This window comes from Ursus arctos, unplaced genomic scaffold (genome assembly GCF_023065955.2).
Source record: "Ursus arctos isolate Adak ecotype North America unplaced genomic scaffold, UrsArc2.0 scaffold_3, whole genome shotgun sequence".
Classification (NCBI taxonomy): domain Eukaryota; kingdom Metazoa; phylum Chordata; class Mammalia; order Carnivora; family Ursidae; genus Ursus; species Ursus arctos.
In genome coordinates, this window is record NW_026622985.1 from 31,749,707 (window position 1) to 31,770,560 (window position 20,854).

Below are 20,854 nucleotides of genomic sequence, written 5' to 3' on the forward strand. Positions count from 1 at the left end.
GCTCACACCCTCTCTCTCTGTCTCTCTCTCAAATAAGTAGTCTTTTAAAAAAATGTTCAAGGATAATCACTGTAGTATTTAAAGTTTTAAAAGCTAGACAAATAATGCTGAAAGAAAATTTGCTGAAAGAAAAAAGTAGTTAACTATTAATTCCACCACTTAGGGGTGACTGTTAATGTTGGTATATGTCCTTCTAGCTGCATACATTTTTTTTGCAATGTTATTTATAATAGTAAAAAATTGGAGGTAACCTAAATGCCTAACAAGTAAATTACACTGTGCCCACTGTGTTCACCTTATATTACTCAGTTTAAAAAGCAGGCCAACCAACTATGAAGTAATCTTTCAGGAAAAAAAAAAATCAAAACTGAACCTGATCAAGGCTTTATCTCAAACTAACAATTTATAGAAAAACTGGGGCAAAGGAGCATGCTAAAGGACATCATGGGAGTGTCAGCAAAAGAAAATCCAGACTATGGGAAAGATACGCTATGGGACAAATGACCCAGTTTCCTTAAAAATAAAATTGCAGGGGTGCCTAAGTGGCTCAGTCAGTTAAGTGGCCTACTCTTGATTTCGACTAGGGTCATGGTCTCAGGGTCCTGGGGTCAAGCCCCGTGTGGGGCAACACACTCAGCAGGGAGTCTGCTTGAGGATTCTCTCTCTCCCTGTGCCCCTCACCCTGCTTGCACTTGCAGCACATGCATGCTCTCTCTTTCTCAAATAAATAAATCTTTTTTAAAAAATAAATGAAATAAAATTGCAAAGGGGAAACCAAATGGGGGGGGGGAGACCTTTACCAAAAGAAATTTAAGGAATACATTAACCAATTGTAATACACGGACCTTAGGTGAATCCCTGTACAAACCAGCTTTAAAAAAAAGTGTTGGGAATGTATTATTTGTTGAAGCTAGGAAATTGTTAAGTGAGATTCATTACTTCTCTCTACTTTTGTATGTATTTGAAAAAGTCCATATAAAACATATTAAAGAAAAATCTATAAAGCAATATAAGTAATATTTTGTCATTGTTTGGCTAGAATTAGTGGATTGCTGGTATTGTTATTAGTCTTTTTGTTTTTCCATGATTTGTAGGTTTTTTTAAGATAATTGAATTATTTACTCCCAATACTAAAACATCTCTAGTGTCCGCATGAATTTATCTTTACGTTTTTCATATGTGTATTTCATTCAAGTTTTTCAGGATTATTTTTAATTTATAGTCTACTTTTATTCCCAGAAATATTCAAGAAATCTACTTCCTGAAATGTTAGAAATTCAGAGATAAGCAAGTATTATTAATAATAACTAATATTTGTTTTAATGCATTATTTTTTCATTTCAGATTCCCAAATGCTGGAAAATCCTCTTTGCTAAGTCAGGTTTCTCATGCAAAACCTGCAATTGCAGATTATGCATGTAAGTATCATTTGTTGTGTATTTTAATATGTGGAGGTAAATTTTTAAAGACTAATCTTTCTTTGAGTATGAATAAAGTGACAACTCTGAGGTAGCCTTAGTTTGAAAACTCTTGGCTGATAGAATACATGCATTTCCCATTAATCCTTGAAATCTATTTAGCCTTCAAAAAGGTTTTAGTCCTTGTTAGACACTTGCTTTTTTGCATTTATTTCTCCTTTGCATAATCATTTATTTGATTTAGTTGTGATTTTATGAGCACCTACGCTTTATCAAGCACTGTTCTTTCATTCATTTAGCAAGTATTTATTTCCATGAACTGCAGTGGGTTCTGGAGAAACAAAGACTGGTAAGCAAAAACAGATACTGTTCTGACTCTTACTGAGCTTACGTACTAGTAGGGGAAGGCACATATATCACGCCTGACTATGGGGGCAATATATTATGATTCTATGAAAGAGTGTAGGTAGCTGCTTTAAACTTCTTTGGGAAAGTGTGATGCTAGGGCTCAGGTGTGAAGAATACATGTGTTAATCAGTGACAGACAGTGGATGTGAAAGATGCTTCAGTCAGAGGAAGTAGCTCTGTGGTGGCAGGGAGATCTGTGTGTCTAGAGAACATGTAGTAAGGGAAAGAGGGAATTGATGAGGCAGGAGATTAAGTAGAGACCATATCATATAGACCAGGTAGGCTTTATTTGCTCTTTTATCTAAAGAGCAGCTGATAGCCTTTTAAATGATAAATGGTTAGATTTGCTTTTCAAAAAGATCTCTGCATATAATGTAGAAAATGGATCAGTGTGGGACATAAATGCGTCTGGGAAGAATAGTTAGGCTATTGCAGTAGCTAGATGAAATATAATGGATGCTTAGACCAAGTAATGAATAAATATGATAGAATCTCTGCCATCATTAAACAAAAAGATATAGAAACATCCATTAACCTGGAAAATACAATTAAGCCATTCTAAAATTAAACTCTGATGAAGTAGAGTTAATTTGAGGCTAATTGCTATAAATTACATGGCCAGTTATTTATTGTTATAATACAGGGCCTCTTGAGAAGGAAAGAGGAACAAAAGTTCAGAGTCATAGGAAGGAGGCTAGTGCAGGATTGATGAGGCTTGAGGATAAATGAATGAGAAAGGACTAAACAAATTTCACCTACAGACCCAGTGATAGAAACCTATATTCTGTTCTACCCACCAGCACCTTTATCATGCTCCTTAAACTATAACCAAAGAACTTTGAAGCCCACTAATTATATTAGATTTATGCCTGTGCAGATTATAATTGTATTTTTCATTTCAACAAATGAGAGCATGATCTGAATTAAATTGTTTACAAAAAAGAAGTATTATTGGGGCACCTGGGTGGCTCAGTTGTTAAGTGTCTGCCTTTGGCCCAGGGGTGTGATCCCAGGTTCCCGGGATCGAGCCTTGCATCAGGCTCCCTGCTCTGCTGGGAGCCTGCTTCTTCCTCTCCCACCCCCCTGCTTGTGTTCCCTCTCTCGCTGGCTGTCTCTCTCTGTCAAATAAATAAATCTTAAAAAAAAAAAAAGTATTATTTATTTTATACATAATGCTAAGACAGTTTTGAGAGTACCAGCCTTTATTCTAGCTTTAATTTATTTTTTTTATTCTTTTAGTTACAACATTAAAGCCTCAACTTGGAAAGATTATGTATAATGATTTCAAACAGGTGAGTATTTTTAAAGTAAGACACTTGCTTAGAAGTGAAAGTACTTGCTTTTGGTACTTGGACTTTGTAATATTTGATTGTTTCTGTGGTGTTGAGGGGGGGAAAGTAGCACAATTTTGTTTTTGGTAAATGAGACCATGATCGAATCAATTCTGCTGAGCACAATCATTGTAAAATATTGCATAAAAATACAACCTTTTGTCCTTCCAAAGTTTAGACCCGGTTTATCATTACAGCATAGAATCATCTTTATCTCTTTGATCTCTGTTCTCGTTGCAAGTCCATATTTTACTGCAATATTTGATTATTGATTTTTGTTTCCTAAAAACATTTTCTAAAGTTCATGGAATTGACTTTATTCCAGCTTTCTCTTTCTAAAAAAAATTTCTTTAATTGAATGGGATTCTGGTCTAGCTATTAAAATTTGTTTTTCATTCATAAGGAATAACTATAGATCTCTTGAATAATTAGAGTAAAAACAAATAACAAAGGAAAGTAACAAAATTTTTTTAAATGTGTAATGTATGATAAGGATTTATGCTCCTTGGTATTTACCCAGATGAATTAAAAACTTATATACACACAAAAACTTGCCCATGGATGTTTGTAGCAGTCTTGTTCATGAGTGCCAAAACTTGGAAGCAATCAAGATGTCCTTCAGTAGGTGAATGGATGAATAAATGGTAATAATGGAATATTATGTAAGACTAAGAGGAATTGAGCTGTGAAGGCATGAAAAGACATGGAAGAGCCTTAAATGCATATTACTAACTGAAAGAAGCCAATCTGAAAAGGCTACATACAGTATGGTTCTAACTGTGTGACATTCAGTTATTATTCGTTATTCATATGATAATGGTAGGTACAGGATGATAATACATTTGTCAAAATCCATAGAATGGACAACACCAAGAGTGAACCCTAATGTAAAGTATGGACTTTATATTACATTTATACTTTGGTTTTATATTTACAGGGACATTACATTTACAAGGTGATGATATATCAATGAGATATAAAAGATTTATATTCATTTATAATACTTATATAACAATAGACAGTTTAAAAACTTCAGCAATATATAATATTCTATTATATAGAATAATAAGTAAAATAATAAATAATGTGAATATGGAGAACAATATTTAGAGGAAAAGAGAACTTTGTAAAATTTAAGGGAAACTCAATTTTCAATAGCAAAAATCTCAGTGGAGAACCTACAAACAAAATTTCAGGACATGAAAAAAAATATTTTCGGGACATGAGACCTCTGTTGTATTTTGTCTGTGTGACTGCTTTGTCACATAGTCACAATTTCCTTTAAAATTCTGAAATCCTGTACAGGGGCAGTGTGTGAAGAGCAGTGCTTCTCATCCCTTACTGCACATCAGAATTAACTGGGTGCCTTCAGAATAGCAATGATAAATGAAGCCTGGGCCCCAGAGATTTGAAACCAATTCCTTGGGGGAAGGCCTGGGTATCTCTACTGTATAAAAGATCCCTGGGTATTTATAATGTGCAGTCAGGTTTGAAAACCACAAATGTAGACTAACAGTTAATAACTTCAAAAGGGAGTTATAAGAACCTTATATCCTTTACTTTTCAAAAATGGTCAGTAGTCCTTCTGGTAGAACATAAACAGAAAAGGAACATTGGTACCACAAAATCAGTTATATATGGAATTTAGAAATTTGAAACTACAGAGCTATTCTAAGTCACTGCTGAATTAATATTCTTCTATACTTTTAAGAATTCAGAAAGTTGAAATTCTGTGACAGGTTCATATTGAACAAAATAATTGATGGAATTCTAAAGAGAATTTATGTGATTAATAAATGTTAAACTATTCCCTAGAATTCTTAAATTGTTGGATTAGTAAGTAAAAATGGGACTCTTAATTTCTGATAACAAAGGGTTTTGATTCTTAATATCTTGGCTTTATAAAGATGAAATGGTAATCACAAACTAGTAACTGTATTTAAAATATGAAAATTTGGGGATGTAATTGTTTTCTTTTTTATCAAACTATTTGACTTTGTATTAGATATCAGTAGCTGATCTTCCTGGTTTAATAGAAGGAGCACATATGAACAAAGGAATGGGCCACAAATTCCTCAAGCATGTAGAAAGAACTAGACAACTACTGTTTGTTGTAAGTCATATGTGTACCAATGTAATGTTGAAATGAATGTGAAAATCAATGTGTTTAGTTTTCCTAGAAACTTTTTATAATAATATTTAAAGATAAGGTAGTATAATATGTTACTCCACGAAGTGTTTAAATGGGGTCAAATATAGTAAGTAATCTTTGTTTATAATACAGAGTGGAAATGGGATTACTATATCAGATGTAAGTTTAACCATACTTGTCAAGGTTTAATTCCTTAAGATTGTCAACATACTGCTATGCTATATAGTATCTCTTTCCTACCTCATTGATGGTGCTAGAGCTATATGAGATTGTCTATATAGTACATACAAATTGTTTTGTCTATACTAGTTTCTCATTTAATTAATGATTGTAATTTTATCAGAATAATTATGGCTGTCTTGACACCACAGTTTGTCTTACTTATTTTGAAGTACTGAATTACCAATAGTGTATAGATTGGGAAATTATTTTTAGCTTGAGAAAGTAAAACATTTTAAAACATAGAAATTTATAACTGTTGTTTTTATGTTAAAGACTGTCTCTTTCCATCTTTTTTAGGTCGATATTTCTGGATTTCAGCTTTCTTCTCAAACTCAATATAGAACTGCCTTTGAAACCATAATACTGCTTACAAAAGTAGGTTTTCTGTTTTACTGTGTTTTGTATTTGGTCTAATAAATAGGCATTTAGAGCTGTATTAAATAACAGATAATTAGAATAAATGCATATTCCACCTCTACTTTTTGAAGCTCTGATGTCAAAGAATCATCTAAACTTGCTTTCTCCAGTTCTATATTAACCCACGCTTCAAACCATTACGACCAGTGAAATCCTCCTTTATTCTAATTCCCTATTACATACTTCTCAGACTTTATCTTGCTTGAACTTTTATTCCTACTTTTTAGACTATTTCTCAGTCTTTTTTTTTTTTTTTTAAGATTTTGTTTATTTGAGGGAGAGAGAGTGAGCGGGAGAAAGAGCATGAGTGGGGTGAGGGGCAAAGGGAGAAGCAGGCTCTCCGATAAGTAGGGAGCCAGATGTGGAGCTTGATCCCGGGACTCTGAGATCATTACCTGAGCCAGAAGCAGACGTTTAACCAACTGAGCCACCCAGGCTGTTTTGTATGCTCTTTTATGTTCATTCTTTAGGTAGTATTCAGTTAGAGTTAATATGCTGATGACTGCCAGATCTGTTTCCAATACCTACATCTCTTGGTTGTGCTTTAGACCACCTGCCTAATGGGTATCTTTCATTGGATGTCCCATTACGTTCTCAAACTTAATATGTATACAACTGAAATTTACTGGTTTTATAAACCAGAATCCTGGGTGTTGGTCTCAATTCTATCTTTCTCACCACCTGCATTAAGCCCTGTCAGTCCTATATCCTAAATCTCTCAGAAATTTATCTACTTGTCTTCCCACAGTGTTATAATCATCAGTCCCCCTCACTAGAATGCTCTAAGTATTCTTATGTCATCTCCTTGCTTCCAGTCACACTTCTTTCCAGTCCATTTTTTTTAATTGAAATTTAGTTGATACATAAAGTTCCAGTATTTTCAGGTGTGTGCAACGTAGTGATTGAACAACTCTATGCATCAAGCTATGCTCACTGCAAGCGTAGCTACCATCTGTCACTACACAATGCTATTACAATACCATTCTGTAGTCCATTTTTTTATATGGCAGCTAGAGTGATCTTTGCGAAAGAACCAAGCTGATGCTTGTTCTCTACTTAAAACACTTCAATGGTCCCCACTGTTGTTCGGTTAAAGTCTTACCCTGAACATGGTTTCTGAGGTCTGGCAGGGGTTGGCTCCTACCTAGCAGTTCATCTCTGCTCATCTTGCCTTACTTTCTATACTTAGCCACATGAATTCTCTCTAACACAGCATGATGTTGCTTACCTCCAGGACTTTGTATATCTTATATCCTGTCCTTTTTGTCTATTATGAATAATGCTCCTGTGAGCATTTGAATACAGGTTTTTGTATGGACATGTTTTCATTTCTCTTGGGCATATATACCTAGGAGTAGAATTGCTAGATAATATGGTCAATCAATGTTTAACATTTTGAGGAACTGCCAGAGTTTTACAGAATGGCTGCACTACTGTACTATTTTATAATCACACTAGCAAGTTATGTGAGGGTTCCAGTTTTGTTTTGTTTTTTTTAAGATTTTATTTATTTATTTATTTGACACAGAGAGAGAGACAGCCAGCGAGAGAGGGAACACAAGCAGGGGGAGTGGGAGAGGAAGAAGCAGGCTCCCAGCGGAGGAGCCTGATGCGGGGCTCCATCCCAGAACGCTGGGATCACGCCCTGGGCTGAAGGCAGACACTTAATGACTGAGCCACCCAGATGCCCCAGAGTTCTAGTTTTTTGTCTGTGTCTTTTATTTTTAGTTATCGTGGTAGGTGAGGTGGTATTTCATTAGGGTTTTGACCTGCATTTCTCTAGTGACTAATGATGTTGAACATCCTCTCATGTGCTTATCAGCCATTTGTATGTCTTTGGAGAAATGTCTGTTCAGATTCTTTGCCCATTTTTTAAATTGGATTACTTGTCTTTTTATTGTTAGAGTTCTGTATATTTTGGATACAAGTCCCTTATCAGGTACATGACTTGCAAATATTTCTCCCATTTCACTTGTCTTCACTTTCTTTTTTTTTCTTTTTTTTTTTTAAGATTTTATTTATTTATTTCAGAGAGAGAGAGTGAGTGCATGAGCAGGGGGAGGGGCAGAGGGAGAGGGAGAAGCAGACTCCCCGCTGAGCAGGGATCCCAATGCAGGGCTCCATCCCAGGACACTGAGATCATGACCTGAGCCAAAGGCAGATGCTTAACCAACTGAGCCACCCAGGTGCCCTTGTTTTCACTTTCTTTATGATATTTTTTGAAGCACAAAATTTTACATTTTAATGAAGTTCTTTTTGTCTGTTTTTTCTTTTGCTTGTGCATTGGTGTCATAGCTAAGAAACCATTGCCTAATCCATAGTCATGAAGATTTTACTCCTAAGCACAGTTACTTTTTCTAAGAGTAATGTATAGTATAGCATTAGATTGTCATTATTTACTTCTGAATTTTATCAGTGTGCTTAACAGAAGTCTAAATACCTGTATTTGGCCCTAGGCACAAATCACAATGTCTCTAGGATGTCATTTGAGTTATAAGATATTAACATGTGACACAGCCAGTGAGCATATTATGAATTTTCTTTGTCACTTAATTTTGTGGTTATGAAGTTTATTGCATTTCAGAAATGTGAGTGGGCTCTAGATCACCCAGGCCTACAAAGTAAAGGAAGATATTACTAAATAAGTAATCTATATAGATACTTTAATAAAATTACTTGGTTTTTCTTTTTTGATTTGAAGGAATTGGAGTTGTACAAAGAGGAACTTCAGACAAAACCTGCACTCCTGGCAGTTAATAAAATGGACTTGCCAGGTGCTCAGGATAAATTCCATGAACTGATGCATCAACTCCAGAATCCTAAAGGTATACCCATTTGTTCATTTAATGCCAATTTAATGATTACCTATTGCGTGCAGGGAGTGCTAAGTGGTATAACCAATGGAAAAGAAAACTGACAGTTGCTACTCTTAAAAATATTATGTTTGAAGAAAGAACACATTAATATGAAACTTTAAATAACATTGTAACATAATACTTATCAAGTTTCAGAAGCATGATATGGACAGTAAGTTAGAAGAGACAAAAGGAAAAGCCAGGCATTGTGAAGAAGTAAAATTTAAACTGGGCCCTTAAAGAGTTAATGGGATTTGGATCAGAAGAGGAGAAAGTCAACATCTACCTATAAATTCTTTTACTTTAATATACACAATAATCACAAGTTCTAGACCTCATTCCCCTCATACACCATAAATTTAAAACCAGAGCAAATAGTTCTAAAGAGATATGTATCTTTGCAGTGCCAGCAAAGTACTCTGAAGAGTGCTAATCTTCTAAAAAGAACTTGAGTATCTATGTGTGTGTGACATAGAATAATAGATGCTGTTATTGCAAAAGGATTTATTTGTTTGAAATTTGTTCCTAAATGGACCACTTTGTGTAAAGGAACTTAAAGGGACTCTCCACAGTTTTGAATATTGACCTTTGCAGAACACTTCCTATCCTACAGTAGTGATGCTTTCATTTTTCTGAGTCTAGTAGAGGACCTCTTCACAAATGAGGGAAAGTCAGGTGGATGGAAGGTGGCTAATATGTTTTTATTTTATTTTATTTTATTTTTTAAAGATTTTATTTATTTATTTGATAGAGAGAGACAGCCAGCAAGAGAGGAAACACAAGCAGGGGGAGTGGGAGAGGAAGAAGCAGGCTCCTAGTGGAGAAGCCTGATGTGGGGCTCGATTCCAGAACACTGGGATCATGCCCGGGGCCGAAGGCAGACGCTTAACGACTGCGCCACCCAGGCGCCCCGCTAATATGTTTTTAAATGGTACTAACTTCTCTGTTTTTATCCTTCTGATAAAAATGGGGAAAATAAGTTATAGTGTACTAGGACTAGCACACAGCACCAGAAGATCCTTTCTCCCTTGCAAAAATCTTTCCCCTGCATAATTTACGTATTGGCACTGTCCTTGAGTTAATAAATTACTTTCAGGATATACATGCTCCTGTAACTACTGTGTACTTTTTATTCCTTAATGTCACTTGCTTTATGAGGTCATTAGATCTATTTGCTAGTTGGTCTTGCAGAAAAGGGAGCTTTCAGAGGAGGTATCAGAAAGGAGGGTAACTCAAGAGTTTGTGCCTATTTTGGACTGTCATAAAACAAAATATAGATAATTCCTGAGTCAGCTTCTTTGGACTTCCTTGGGGTCGTGTGAATCTCAGAAATGAAGCTCCATGTTGACTTGTCCAGTCTCTCTCAGTCCAGCCTTTCAGTTCATATCCTTGTTAACCCATCCCATCAGTGTGCCATCTCCCTTCCCATTGTCTTGAAGGCAGGGAAGAGGAAAAAGTAATATAATAGCTGTCAGCCCCTGTGGCGTGATAGATTGGACTTATCTGAAATGATCTGCCGTTGAACTGTCCCCACACTCTTTTCAATTTTAGTATGGCTCCTAACACTAGTGATTATAAGCCTGTAGTTTAGGGCAGCTACAGGCTACTTGTGTACTGAGGCAAGCTACAATATCCCAAATCATGAATGATGTTATTTTTATACATACGTCTCTTAGAAAATCTGTGTTGCCTGACTTCATTGAACTCCTCCAAAAAGGCAAATTTATTGCTTCTGTAAGTAAATCATGTATGATTTATCTTTTATATATACTTAATTTGGTTTAAAATATATTCAGCCAGCAAATATTTGCTAAGCACCTATCATGTGCTAAGAATCTTACCATTCTCATTTGTAAAAATAAAAGTTTCTGAGAGCTTATTAATGAGGGAAGGAAGAAAAGAATTAAAACTACTATGGTACCTTGATTCATAAAGACCTCTAACATAGTTTTAATATACTTTCAAAGACAATGAAAATCAGCTTAGTTTTGTGTTCCTTGTTTCAGATTTTCTGCATTTATTTGAAAAAAACATGATTCCAGAGAGGACCATGGAGTTCCAACATATCATCCCCATCTCTGCAATTACAGGAGAAGGAATTGATGAATTAAAGAGCTATATAAGAACATCTCTGGATGAACATGCCAATCAGGAAGATGACACATATCATAAGAAACAGTTGCTTAATTTACAGATTTCCAATACAATACCTTATAGTGAGCCACCACCAAAGAATTCTGTTACTAGCCCCAGATAGATGTAATTTAAATCTATTAAAAATGACACCGAAATTATGTGCATTTTGAAAGTTTTTCCATGGACATGTATTTTTTAGAAGGTTAGTTACTATTAACCTTCTGCTATAAATGCCGTCATTCAAGAGCCATACCTTATTTTGTAGTTAAGTGTATAGATAGTAAAAACTGAGACCTAAAAATGACAACTTATAATTTTATGGCCAATCCACTTTAATAAAATCCTCTGATATTCCTGTATTTATGATGTCTGTAGTGAGATCATTTATATATATACATATATATATATATGTACACACACACCCACACACACACACACAGAAGAGCATTCTCTAGAATATTATTAAAATGAGCAACCAGGTTTTGTTTGTTTTTGAGTCTGTCATGTCCCTGATTCTACTAAATATATAATAGTGACCTTTTTTGGAAAACCTCAAAACCCTTAATTTCAACATATGTTTAATGATAATAAAGATCACTGATAATATTTAACAGAAACCAGCAGGTAAACGTTTGCAATTTCACCTTTTGGAAATTTTTCTTTCTTAAGTATATGCATTTTTTTTCCTGCTTTGGAGCAGAGTGGTATATGTCTCATTTTCTTGCACTCAAATCTGTCTCATCTATTTTCATATTTTAGTAAAGAGAAGTAATAAGAAATGCAAAGTTGAAACAATATTATTAGTCATCAGTATATTAAGAGATTAAAATTTCTAAATTTCTGAGTTTCAAAAATATAAATCGGACATTTTCTCTTCATAAATTCTATTATAAAATATATTTGTTCATTGTAAGAAATGAAACTTAAACCACACAAAAGCATATGAAGGAAAAAAAAGTTCCCATCTTCCTGCATTGAGTGCTCTGGTCCTTCCCAGAGAAAACCACTGTTAATAATTTCTTATATTCCTGCAGAATTTTTTTATTCATTTATCTTTTTACTCAAATGAGTTCATTATATAAACCTTTTCTCTGTTGGGTTTTGTTTTTGTTTTTTTTTGTAAATAGTAGCAAGTTAATGAGCTTTTAAAAATTATTCTTCAAAGCCGCTTTTAAATTATTAGAAATTATTTTGGGATTTAAGCCTCAGTGAAGCCTTTACATAGGGTTATAAGTATTATATAAAAATGATGTTGGTATTGTTCTACTTACATTTTTCTGATGTAACCATGTGAATGAGTTTTTACAAGCATGATTTCACTTTCATTTGTTCTGTTTTCTCTTCTCCACTCCCACCTCCTATTTGAGGCCCCAGATCAGTGGCTTTTTTGTATTTCTTTTTCCTTCATTGCACAGGTATTTACTGAGTGTCTCCCATGTGTCAGGCACTGTGCAAGAAACAGCATGTACAATGTTGAAGACAGGACCTGCTGCCCGTATGGATCTCACATTCAAAAGCAGAAACTGCAGGGGATTAGAATAGCCTGGTTCTGCTTTACAACAAAGAAGTAAGAATGAGGAGAGCATTTGAAATTTGAATGTCTGTACTGATCATTCTAACCATGTTATATTTTGGGTATGTTTTACATTTACAACTTTAGTATCCTTTTTCTCTTTTATTGTTTCCTAAATATAAAGAAGTAGCAATGTGAGGATAGTTTCATCAGGTGAATTTCTGACATTCTGATACCATAATCTTACTTTCTGCTGTGGCAAAGGTTAGTAGGTATATGCTGAGAATTAAGAGGAATTATATCTTATTTGCTCTGCCAGTAATGACCAGGTTACTATTCTACAAATAACTGAAGCACTGTATTATGTAACTCACTAAAATGTTGCATGATTTGTGTTTTCTAGTTACTGAAAGTTGATAGTTGATTTTTATTCTAAAAAGAAGGAGAAAATCTGGATCCCTTTTTATTTTACAAAAAGTACATTTTAAAAACTTAAAGACTTATTTTGAAATATATTAATGTCTCAGATGCCATTTATTCTGTCCTTAAGCAAGATTTTTTTCATTTTCACCTTTCAAAATATATGTACTTTTTGGAAGACTTAATTTTTATATTACTGACTAGCCAGCATATCAATGTGCTTTGTATAGTAAATTTTTACCAGGTCCGAGTAGTTCTTGAAGAGCTTGCTGTCAGATTCATTTACCATCATGAATTACAAGTTTATGCCACCAGACACTGTCAAGTATTAAGTATATCATACTGCAAATTTGGATCTGTGCTTCAAAGATTTCACCTGTGAATAAAAATGTTCTAGAAATATATTGTTTTCGCAATATATATCCATATTATTCTTATTATAGCAAAATGTACTTTGTGGAAAATTAATATTTTTTTTTAGATTTTATTTATCTTAGAGTGAGCATGAGCGGGGGGAGGGGCAGAGGGAGAAAGAAGGACAAGCAGATTCTGCGCTGAGTGCGAAACCCTATGCCGGGCTTGATCTCACAACCCTGAGATCATGACCTGATTTAGAATCAAGAGTCGGCCGCTTAACCTGACTGAGCCACCCCAGAACCCCTAATGTTTTCTTTTAAGTGGTAAACATGTATTATGTAATCAGGGGCAAGAAGTCTTCATAATGGGGAAAATCAGGTCAAGGGTATTTTATTTCAGGTTTTATCTAGTCAGTTTTCTTGTAAAGTTGTATGTCTTAGCTCATTGTTTGTTTGCCTTGGGAGGATGGAGTATAGAGATTCCTTTGAGAAAGTTAATGAAAGCTAAAGATTTTTTTTCTTGACAAAATGTACATAAACAAATGGAGTATTTTCTAAGTAGTTTCATAGGGTTTGCAAAGTTCAGATAAAAAATTCAGTTAACAAAGGTAAACTCCCTCTAGAAATTTGTAATATCATTAAATTACATTAAAAATAATGTTTCTGGTGCCTGACTGGCTCAGTCAGTAGAGCATGCGATTCTTGATCTCAGGGTCATGAGTCAAAGACCCACATTAGTCGCAAAGCTTACTTTAAATAAATAAATAAATAGATAGTAAGTGACAGCTATTTTTAAAAAAGCATATGTAATACAATTTTTAAAAAAATGTTTCAAAGCAGCTCATAAGTTAGCTCACAAACTATAGCTTAAAAATGAAATGAAAATTAGCAACAGTTTAAATTGTAAATCTCACACAGAAGACATCTTATTTCAAAAACATGGTAACATGTTGTTTGAAGACCAAGTTGTGAATCAAATTTAATGTATATTTTTAAACCTTTGAGTATCTCAAATTTAGTTTAAATTTGTCTCTCCTTATGGAATAGACAAGTGAAACAAATCGAGAAACTGAGTACACGGTCTGTGCTGGTAATCATAATATCTCACACGGTAATGTTTCCATATGCTGGGCAATGTACTGAGTTGTTCACAAATATTACCTATTTTAAACACTACACTATATTGCCTTTTGGTCATTTACTAAGTTGGGTGGTGGGTACATGAATGTTTTGGGGTTTGTTTTTTTTTTTATTCGAGCAAGTGAGAGAGAATGAGAATGAGTGGAGAGGGGAGGGGCAGAGGGAGAGGGAAAAGCAGGCTACCCACTGAGCAGGACACCTGGATCCCAGGATCTCAGGATCCTGACCTGAGCAGAAGGCAGATGCTTAATGGACTGAGCCACTCAGGCGCCCCGATTTTGGGTGTTTTTAACCTTTTGGGGAGTCTAATGTATTTTATAACTTAAAAAATGTCTTCACCTTACAAGAGTTTATACCTTGGGAATTAAGCCATTTAGATAAACATAGTTAACAAATGTTGGCAAACAACATGCTGTAATATTTACTGCAAAGTTAAACAATAACGAAACATTTATTTTTTTTCTTAAACAGCTATGTCAGAGAAGCATTGTGTTTGTTTTGTTTTGTGATTGGAGCTTGGCAAATAGAGGGAAAGTATCAGAGGAATCTCTTTAGCTTTAAGTGGGTGTCACAAGCCAGCTGAAGGAAAAGCAAAATCAAGTAGGTAATAGAAATGAGAAAAGGAGAGAGAAAAAGAAGAAAAGCATGTATGTTGGAAAGTTGTAGTATTTCCCTGTGGATAATTCAGGAGTAATGTGGTTTATTGCCTCAGTTGTCTGTCAGAAGGATGAAAAAGCCAGGTGCGATTTCAACTACCATTTCTGACCATAACCAATCATTAATTCTAGGCAGTTCTAATTTTTGTACTTTTACTGTTTGTCATTATATGACCGTTGCTTAATTAATAGTTGTTGGGTACTTAGAAGACTTCAGAGGAAGCAGTCACCTTTGTATATATTATTAATGTGTTCGTAAGAGAAATTAAATTCGTTGGGTTGCCCCAAATACTAAGCTGTGTGAAGCACAGCTATTAATTGAATCCTGTCCTCTGAAATACTTAGAATTTGAAGAACAGCATATGCAGTTTATATTATCTTTAATTTTGGAGCAATATATGGCAAAGTTGGGATTTTTTTCTATTTATTTTGTAAATTTTAAGTGATTGAAAGTTGAAAGTGAAGGACAAAGCTTCCTTTGTTCATGACAAATATTTCAATATATTTTTCTGAAACTGCCAATATCTTCATTTTCTTATTTGTTATCAAACACTATTACTGGTATTATTCCAGTATGAAAGGCTTTAAGAAGACCATGGTGTAATTTTCTTAAGAAAAAGGATATGATTATAAATCTAAAATATGCCTTCAGTTTTATTTGTATATGGTTTGCTACAAATTGAGGGAGATTGAATATACTTTAAATCAAGAGCAGGCATTGAGTAGAAGCTTTTGGCTTTCAGTGGATTTGCAACATGATTAAATGACAGTAGATAAAAGCCTCTGGTTAACCAAATCCTAAAGGGGAAAAATAAGAGTACTATAAAATAATTGAGCCTCAGTTTCAAAAACAAATCTTAGCATGAACTGGTACTACCTTGAGGTCAAGAGAAATTATAAGAACGGTATAATGTGCAGGCATGGCCTTTCCTATAAAAATAGAAACCAGAAAAACTCGCCTGCTTTAAAGAGCCACTAATGCCGTAATTCCAAATTTGTAACATGTTGGTCAAAAATTTAACATACAGGTTTATCTGCCAAAACTAGGTTAAAAATGGTGGTGGAAGGAGAGGGTAATAGGCATGGTAAATAACAAAGATTTACAAAACCTGAATGCAATTATAGGCAAAAGCCTTCAGTTATCCTACTAAGCCAATTCTTTTGTACAATTTCCTTCCTTCCCTCCCCTATTCACCAGTAAATTTATTAAATAAGATTGGAAACATGTGCAGTCATCCTACCTCTTTTATAGTAGACAACAAAGTCCTAACCATTTTTTTAAAAAAAGATTATTTATTTATTTGACAGAGAGACTCCCTGCTGAGCATGGAGCCCCATGCAAGGCTTGATCTCAAGACCCCGAGATCATGACCTGAGCCAACGTCCAAGAGTCAGACACTCAACCAACTGAGCAACCCAGGCGCCCCCAGAGGTTTTTAAATGACTCTATTTGTTGAGTTTCAGTCATGGACTTGGAAATACTATGGTGAGATATGACTAACACAAAAAAGGGAATATTATGTGCCAGTTAGTTTCCATTTGGAGTTGATGTGTGTAATTTACACAGAAGATTAAATTACTCGACAAGGGGGAAGGTAGGTAGGATTTCAGGGGCAGAGAGAGTAGTAAGACATTCCAACGTCAGGAACAGCTTCAATAGCGTTTAGAGTATGTAAAGTTTCAGCTGCAAAAATCCAAAATAAGGAGACTGCCCTGAATCTGAAGAGTTCTGAATGGTGACAGCAACTTTTGGGAATGTCCTCCACCTACTGCTTCTTGATTTTGAGCACATTGTTTAATCTCTCTGCATCTCAATTTCTTTGTCATTAATATGGATTTATTGTGATTAATTTGATAATTCATAGAAAACATCCTTGGAATGTAATAAATATTGAATGTTCTCTTATTTTTAAATTAACAATATATATGTAAGGAAATTGTTGCACATATCTTGATGTGAAGAGGTGAGGGCTTAATTTTTTTTTAAGATTTATTTATTTGAGAGAGCATTCACATGCATGTGAGTGGGGGAGCAGAGAGGGAGGGAGAGGAAGAGGGAAAGAATCTCCTAAACCAAGAGTCTAATGATTGACTGAGCCACCCAGTCGCCCCAAGGTGAGGGCTTTAAATGGGACTGTGACAATTCTTTGTAGTGAATAAGGGGCAAATGGATATTTCAAAGAAAGAATCAGGATGTGGTTCCTAATTTGAGTGAAAGTTATGAAGAAGATACCAAAAAAAAGATAAAGGGGAAACCACTGACAAAATAAGGAATGATGGAAGACATAAGGAGTTAAAATTATTAATTTGTATTTGGAGAATGTTGAAATTAAAGTGATAGCAGTTGATCATATAAGCTGGTAATTAGAAATAGTACTGAAGTTATGGAAAGTCTTGCCAGATGTGGATTTGGGGAGATAAAAAAACAGGTTGCCCTCCAAAGAAGTTTTTATTGATAGGGCCCCAGGACAGAGCCTTTTGATAATTGGGGGGTGAGGAGGAGAAAGTGAAAGCAACAGGTGGACAGGGAACAAATCAGGTAAACTAGAAGAGAAGTAGAAATGTTGGTGTTTCCAAAACTTTTGCGAAAGCAGAGTTTAGGAGAAAAAGAGGCAATCAGAATTGGGCAATGTGGACCTGAAAGAGGTGGAAGAGAATGAGGACCAAAAAGAGACCCTTGGATTCAACTAGAAAGAAGTGATTAGTGACTGTGGTAGGCAGAATAATGGTCCCGTAAAGATGTCCTCATCCTCATCTTGAGAATCTGTGAATATACTCTGTTACATGGCAAGGGAGTATTACAGTTGCTCGTCAGATGACCAAAAAATAGATAAATTATCCGGGGTGGTCCGAATGGGTCAAATGTTATCACAAGTGTTCTTAAAAGATGAAAGAGAAATGCAGAAGACTGTCAGAGAAATGTGATTTAGATGTTGAAAGATTCAACCATCTATTGCTGTTTGAAAATGGAAGGGGGGCATAAGCCAAGGAATGCAGGTGTCCTCAGGAAGCTGGAGAAGACAAGGAAACAGCCTCCCCTGAAGCCTCCAGAAAAAATACAGCCCTACCAGCACCTTTAGTTTAGCCCAGTAAGATCTGTGTCAGGTTTCTGACCTCCAGAACTGTAAAACAATAAATTTGTGGCTATTTTAAGCCACTGAATTTTGTGGTAATATGGTACAGCAGCAATAGAAAACTAATACAGTAAGTAGGTATTTGTAGAATTTTGGTGGTGGTATATTGCAGTGAATTTGCTTTAAGATTTAACTTACTCCTTAATGAGTCTCTGTTGAGAAAAAATGGAAAGCCAGGATTGTTAATTGCTGATCTAAAGTCTTACCTAAAGTACTTCTGAGAATGATACTCCAAAATCTAGTCCCACTAGAGTACGTATGTATTTTGTTCCATCTTTGTTATACCAAAGGCCAGGCTAACCATAGATGTGAATTTATCAATAAGTTTAGAAATAGTCCACCCCTTCCTTTTGGTGCTGTTATTTTTTTATCATTATAATCAACTACATATACATCCCAGCTAAAGTCAGCTAACCAGGTTAATTCATCAGTGATTGGGAACTAAATTATAAAATGCTTTTGTACACAGTTATTGGATTCAATTCAGTTTTATAGATGAGAGAACCGAAATTCAGAGCAAAGAAGTGAGATATGCTGTGTCATATTGCCATCATCCATCTGGCTGGCCTGAGCTCAGAGATCCTTTTACCACCAATCTTTGTTTCTCATAATTACATTTCTAGGTCTAGCTTTGGGACTGGATTGCCTCAGGCCTTAGATAACTCTATCCATCCTCTGAAGCAGTATGGAAGATGAGAATGTCGTAATAATGGACAAATAGTAGCCTTTCCCCCTTTTCCATCACTAACAAAAAGTTCCATGAGCAACACAAAATGAAAATTGGTAAAAAAAAAAAAAAAAAAAAGTCAGACTCTGTTGTAAACTTCTGTATGTATAGTAACTCATTTAATCCTTACCATTATTTTTTTTATATAGATACTTTATTACTATAGGTAAGATGGTGAGCCACAAGGAGGTTACTTAACTTGCCCAAGTTAAGTACAGGGGAAAAGTGGGATGGGGATGGATGCAACCCTTTACTTTTGTTTAAAACTGTGATGCTTTTCCTCAAACTTTTTATCTTGAAAAATTTTAAAGATACAGAGAGTTGGAACAGCAAATGAACACCCATATACTTCCTCTATCTAGATTCAACAATTATCAACATTTGCCACATTTACTTTATCTCCATTTGTGTGTGTGATCATTTGAAATTAGTACGTATCATGACACTTCAACACCTTTACAAAATAGATCAGTCCTGTACAAGACTTCTGAAAACTTTATTTTAATTCAGATATTCACTAATGCAGTATTTCATATTTTGGGGAAGCCACAAAGAAAGGGACTGGATAGTTGAAATTGCGTAGAAGAGTAAAGTAACTTTAAATATCTAATAGCTACGTATGTGCTCAGCGCTTTGCCTGTAATTAGTCCCTTAATTTTCAAGATAATTCTATGATATGGTAATCTTATTACCCTCATTACAGATACCCTCAGAGAGAAGTTACTTGCCCAAAGCCACCCAGCTAATATGTAGCAAAACCCCATATTAAACTAAGCAGTTAAGTATATTTTTAAATATTTAAAACAAAGGATGCTGAAGTGTCATGATGCCTATCACCTTAGTGATCACACACGTAAGTGGAGATAAATATGGCAAATGTTGATAATTGTTGAATCTAGAGAGTAAGCATATGGGTGTTCGTTGTACTATTCAAGTTCCCTGTATCTTTGAACATTTTCAAAATCAGTTCTAGAGTTTGAGCTTTTCTACTTTGTGCCTTGGTAAATGCTTTGTGGAAGAAAGTATTTAAGGATTTTTGCTAATAAACCTTGAGGGGAAATCACATTTAGTAGGAAATATGTAGTTGGGTACCCAACTCGAAACAGTTTTTAGGTTTGTTTCGTTTAACCTTTTTTTTTTTTTTTTAAACCTGTAACCCAAATCTGGACGGAACTGAAGGTGCAAGAGGTCTAAGGGGGCTGGAGGCCGGGGAGAAAGGCAGGAGGTGATCTCAGGATGTTGCCTGCGGCCGGCTGCCCAGTGGATTCTGGGCATTGTAGTCTCTCAGTCATCCAGGGCATTCCTGATTAGGGCCTCGGGAAAGCCTCGCTACGCTCCCAGAAGCCCCCGGTGCGACTCGCTGGGAACGCACTTCCTGGGACGCTGTGAGGTAGACGCTCTAAGAAGCTCTTCAATGTGGGCGACTGAAATGTCTTGGATCTAAGAAACAGGTAGGTGTGGTCAGGAATCTGATTTTGGGGTCTTTTGCGTAAGTCGTTGAGGATTTTATGTAAAATAGGTAAATCGAAGGAAATCAGGGACACTGAAAACTGTTGACCACATCTGTGGACGTGAAAATGAGGAGGTATTTGATAAGGCTTTAAAAAACTGTGTACGCAGGAGTATGGAATTGTCGAGGTGTCCTGCCGGAGCAGCCGAGGGCTTGGGCTTGGCCAGCGGGGTGTGCGGTGTGGAGCTGCAAATTGCTATTTTTGAAGCACCGGCTGGTTGTGTAATGATGACCTGCTCGCGGTTCAAACCCACTCAGTGTTGCAGGGATGGGCTTGTTCTGAGAACGTTTACAGTCACTGTTGAGGTCCTTTTCCATTGGCTCTAACCAGGAAAGCTCCCCCCCCCCCCGCCTCCTTTTTTTCTTTCTTTCGGCTAGCTCTGGTGCTCCTAAGGACAGGTCTCGAAGGGAAAGAGGGGAGAGGGGGGGAGTGCGGTCTGCTCCGGAAGCTTGGTTTGC

The 20,854-nt window shown here is 35.6% G+C and overlaps 1 protein-coding gene across 2 annotated transcripts in view; it reads left to right on the top strand.

Moving 5' to 3' along the window:
• Positions 1–13,272, top strand: part of GTPBP10 (GTP binding protein 10) — a 28,933-nt gene extending 15,661 nt beyond the window's left edge. For both annotated transcript variants that reach the window (XM_026505230.4, XM_044386319.3), the window contains exons 5-10: positions 1,345–1,418; positions 3,066–3,118; positions 5,163–5,270; positions 5,829–5,906; positions 8,650–8,773; positions 10,810–13,272. In XM_026505230.4, coding sequence (XP_026361015.1) covers positions 1,345–1,418; positions 3,066–3,118; positions 5,163–5,270; positions 5,829–5,906; positions 8,650–8,773; positions 10,810–11,060 — 688 coding nt within the window. In that variant the 3' untranslated portion in view covers positions 11,061–13,272. The remainder of the gene's footprint in view (positions 1–1,344; positions 1,419–3,065; positions 3,119–5,162; positions 5,271–5,828; positions 5,907–8,649; positions 8,774–10,809) is intronic.
• The last annotated feature ends 7,582 nt before the right edge of the window (positions 13,273–20,854 follow it).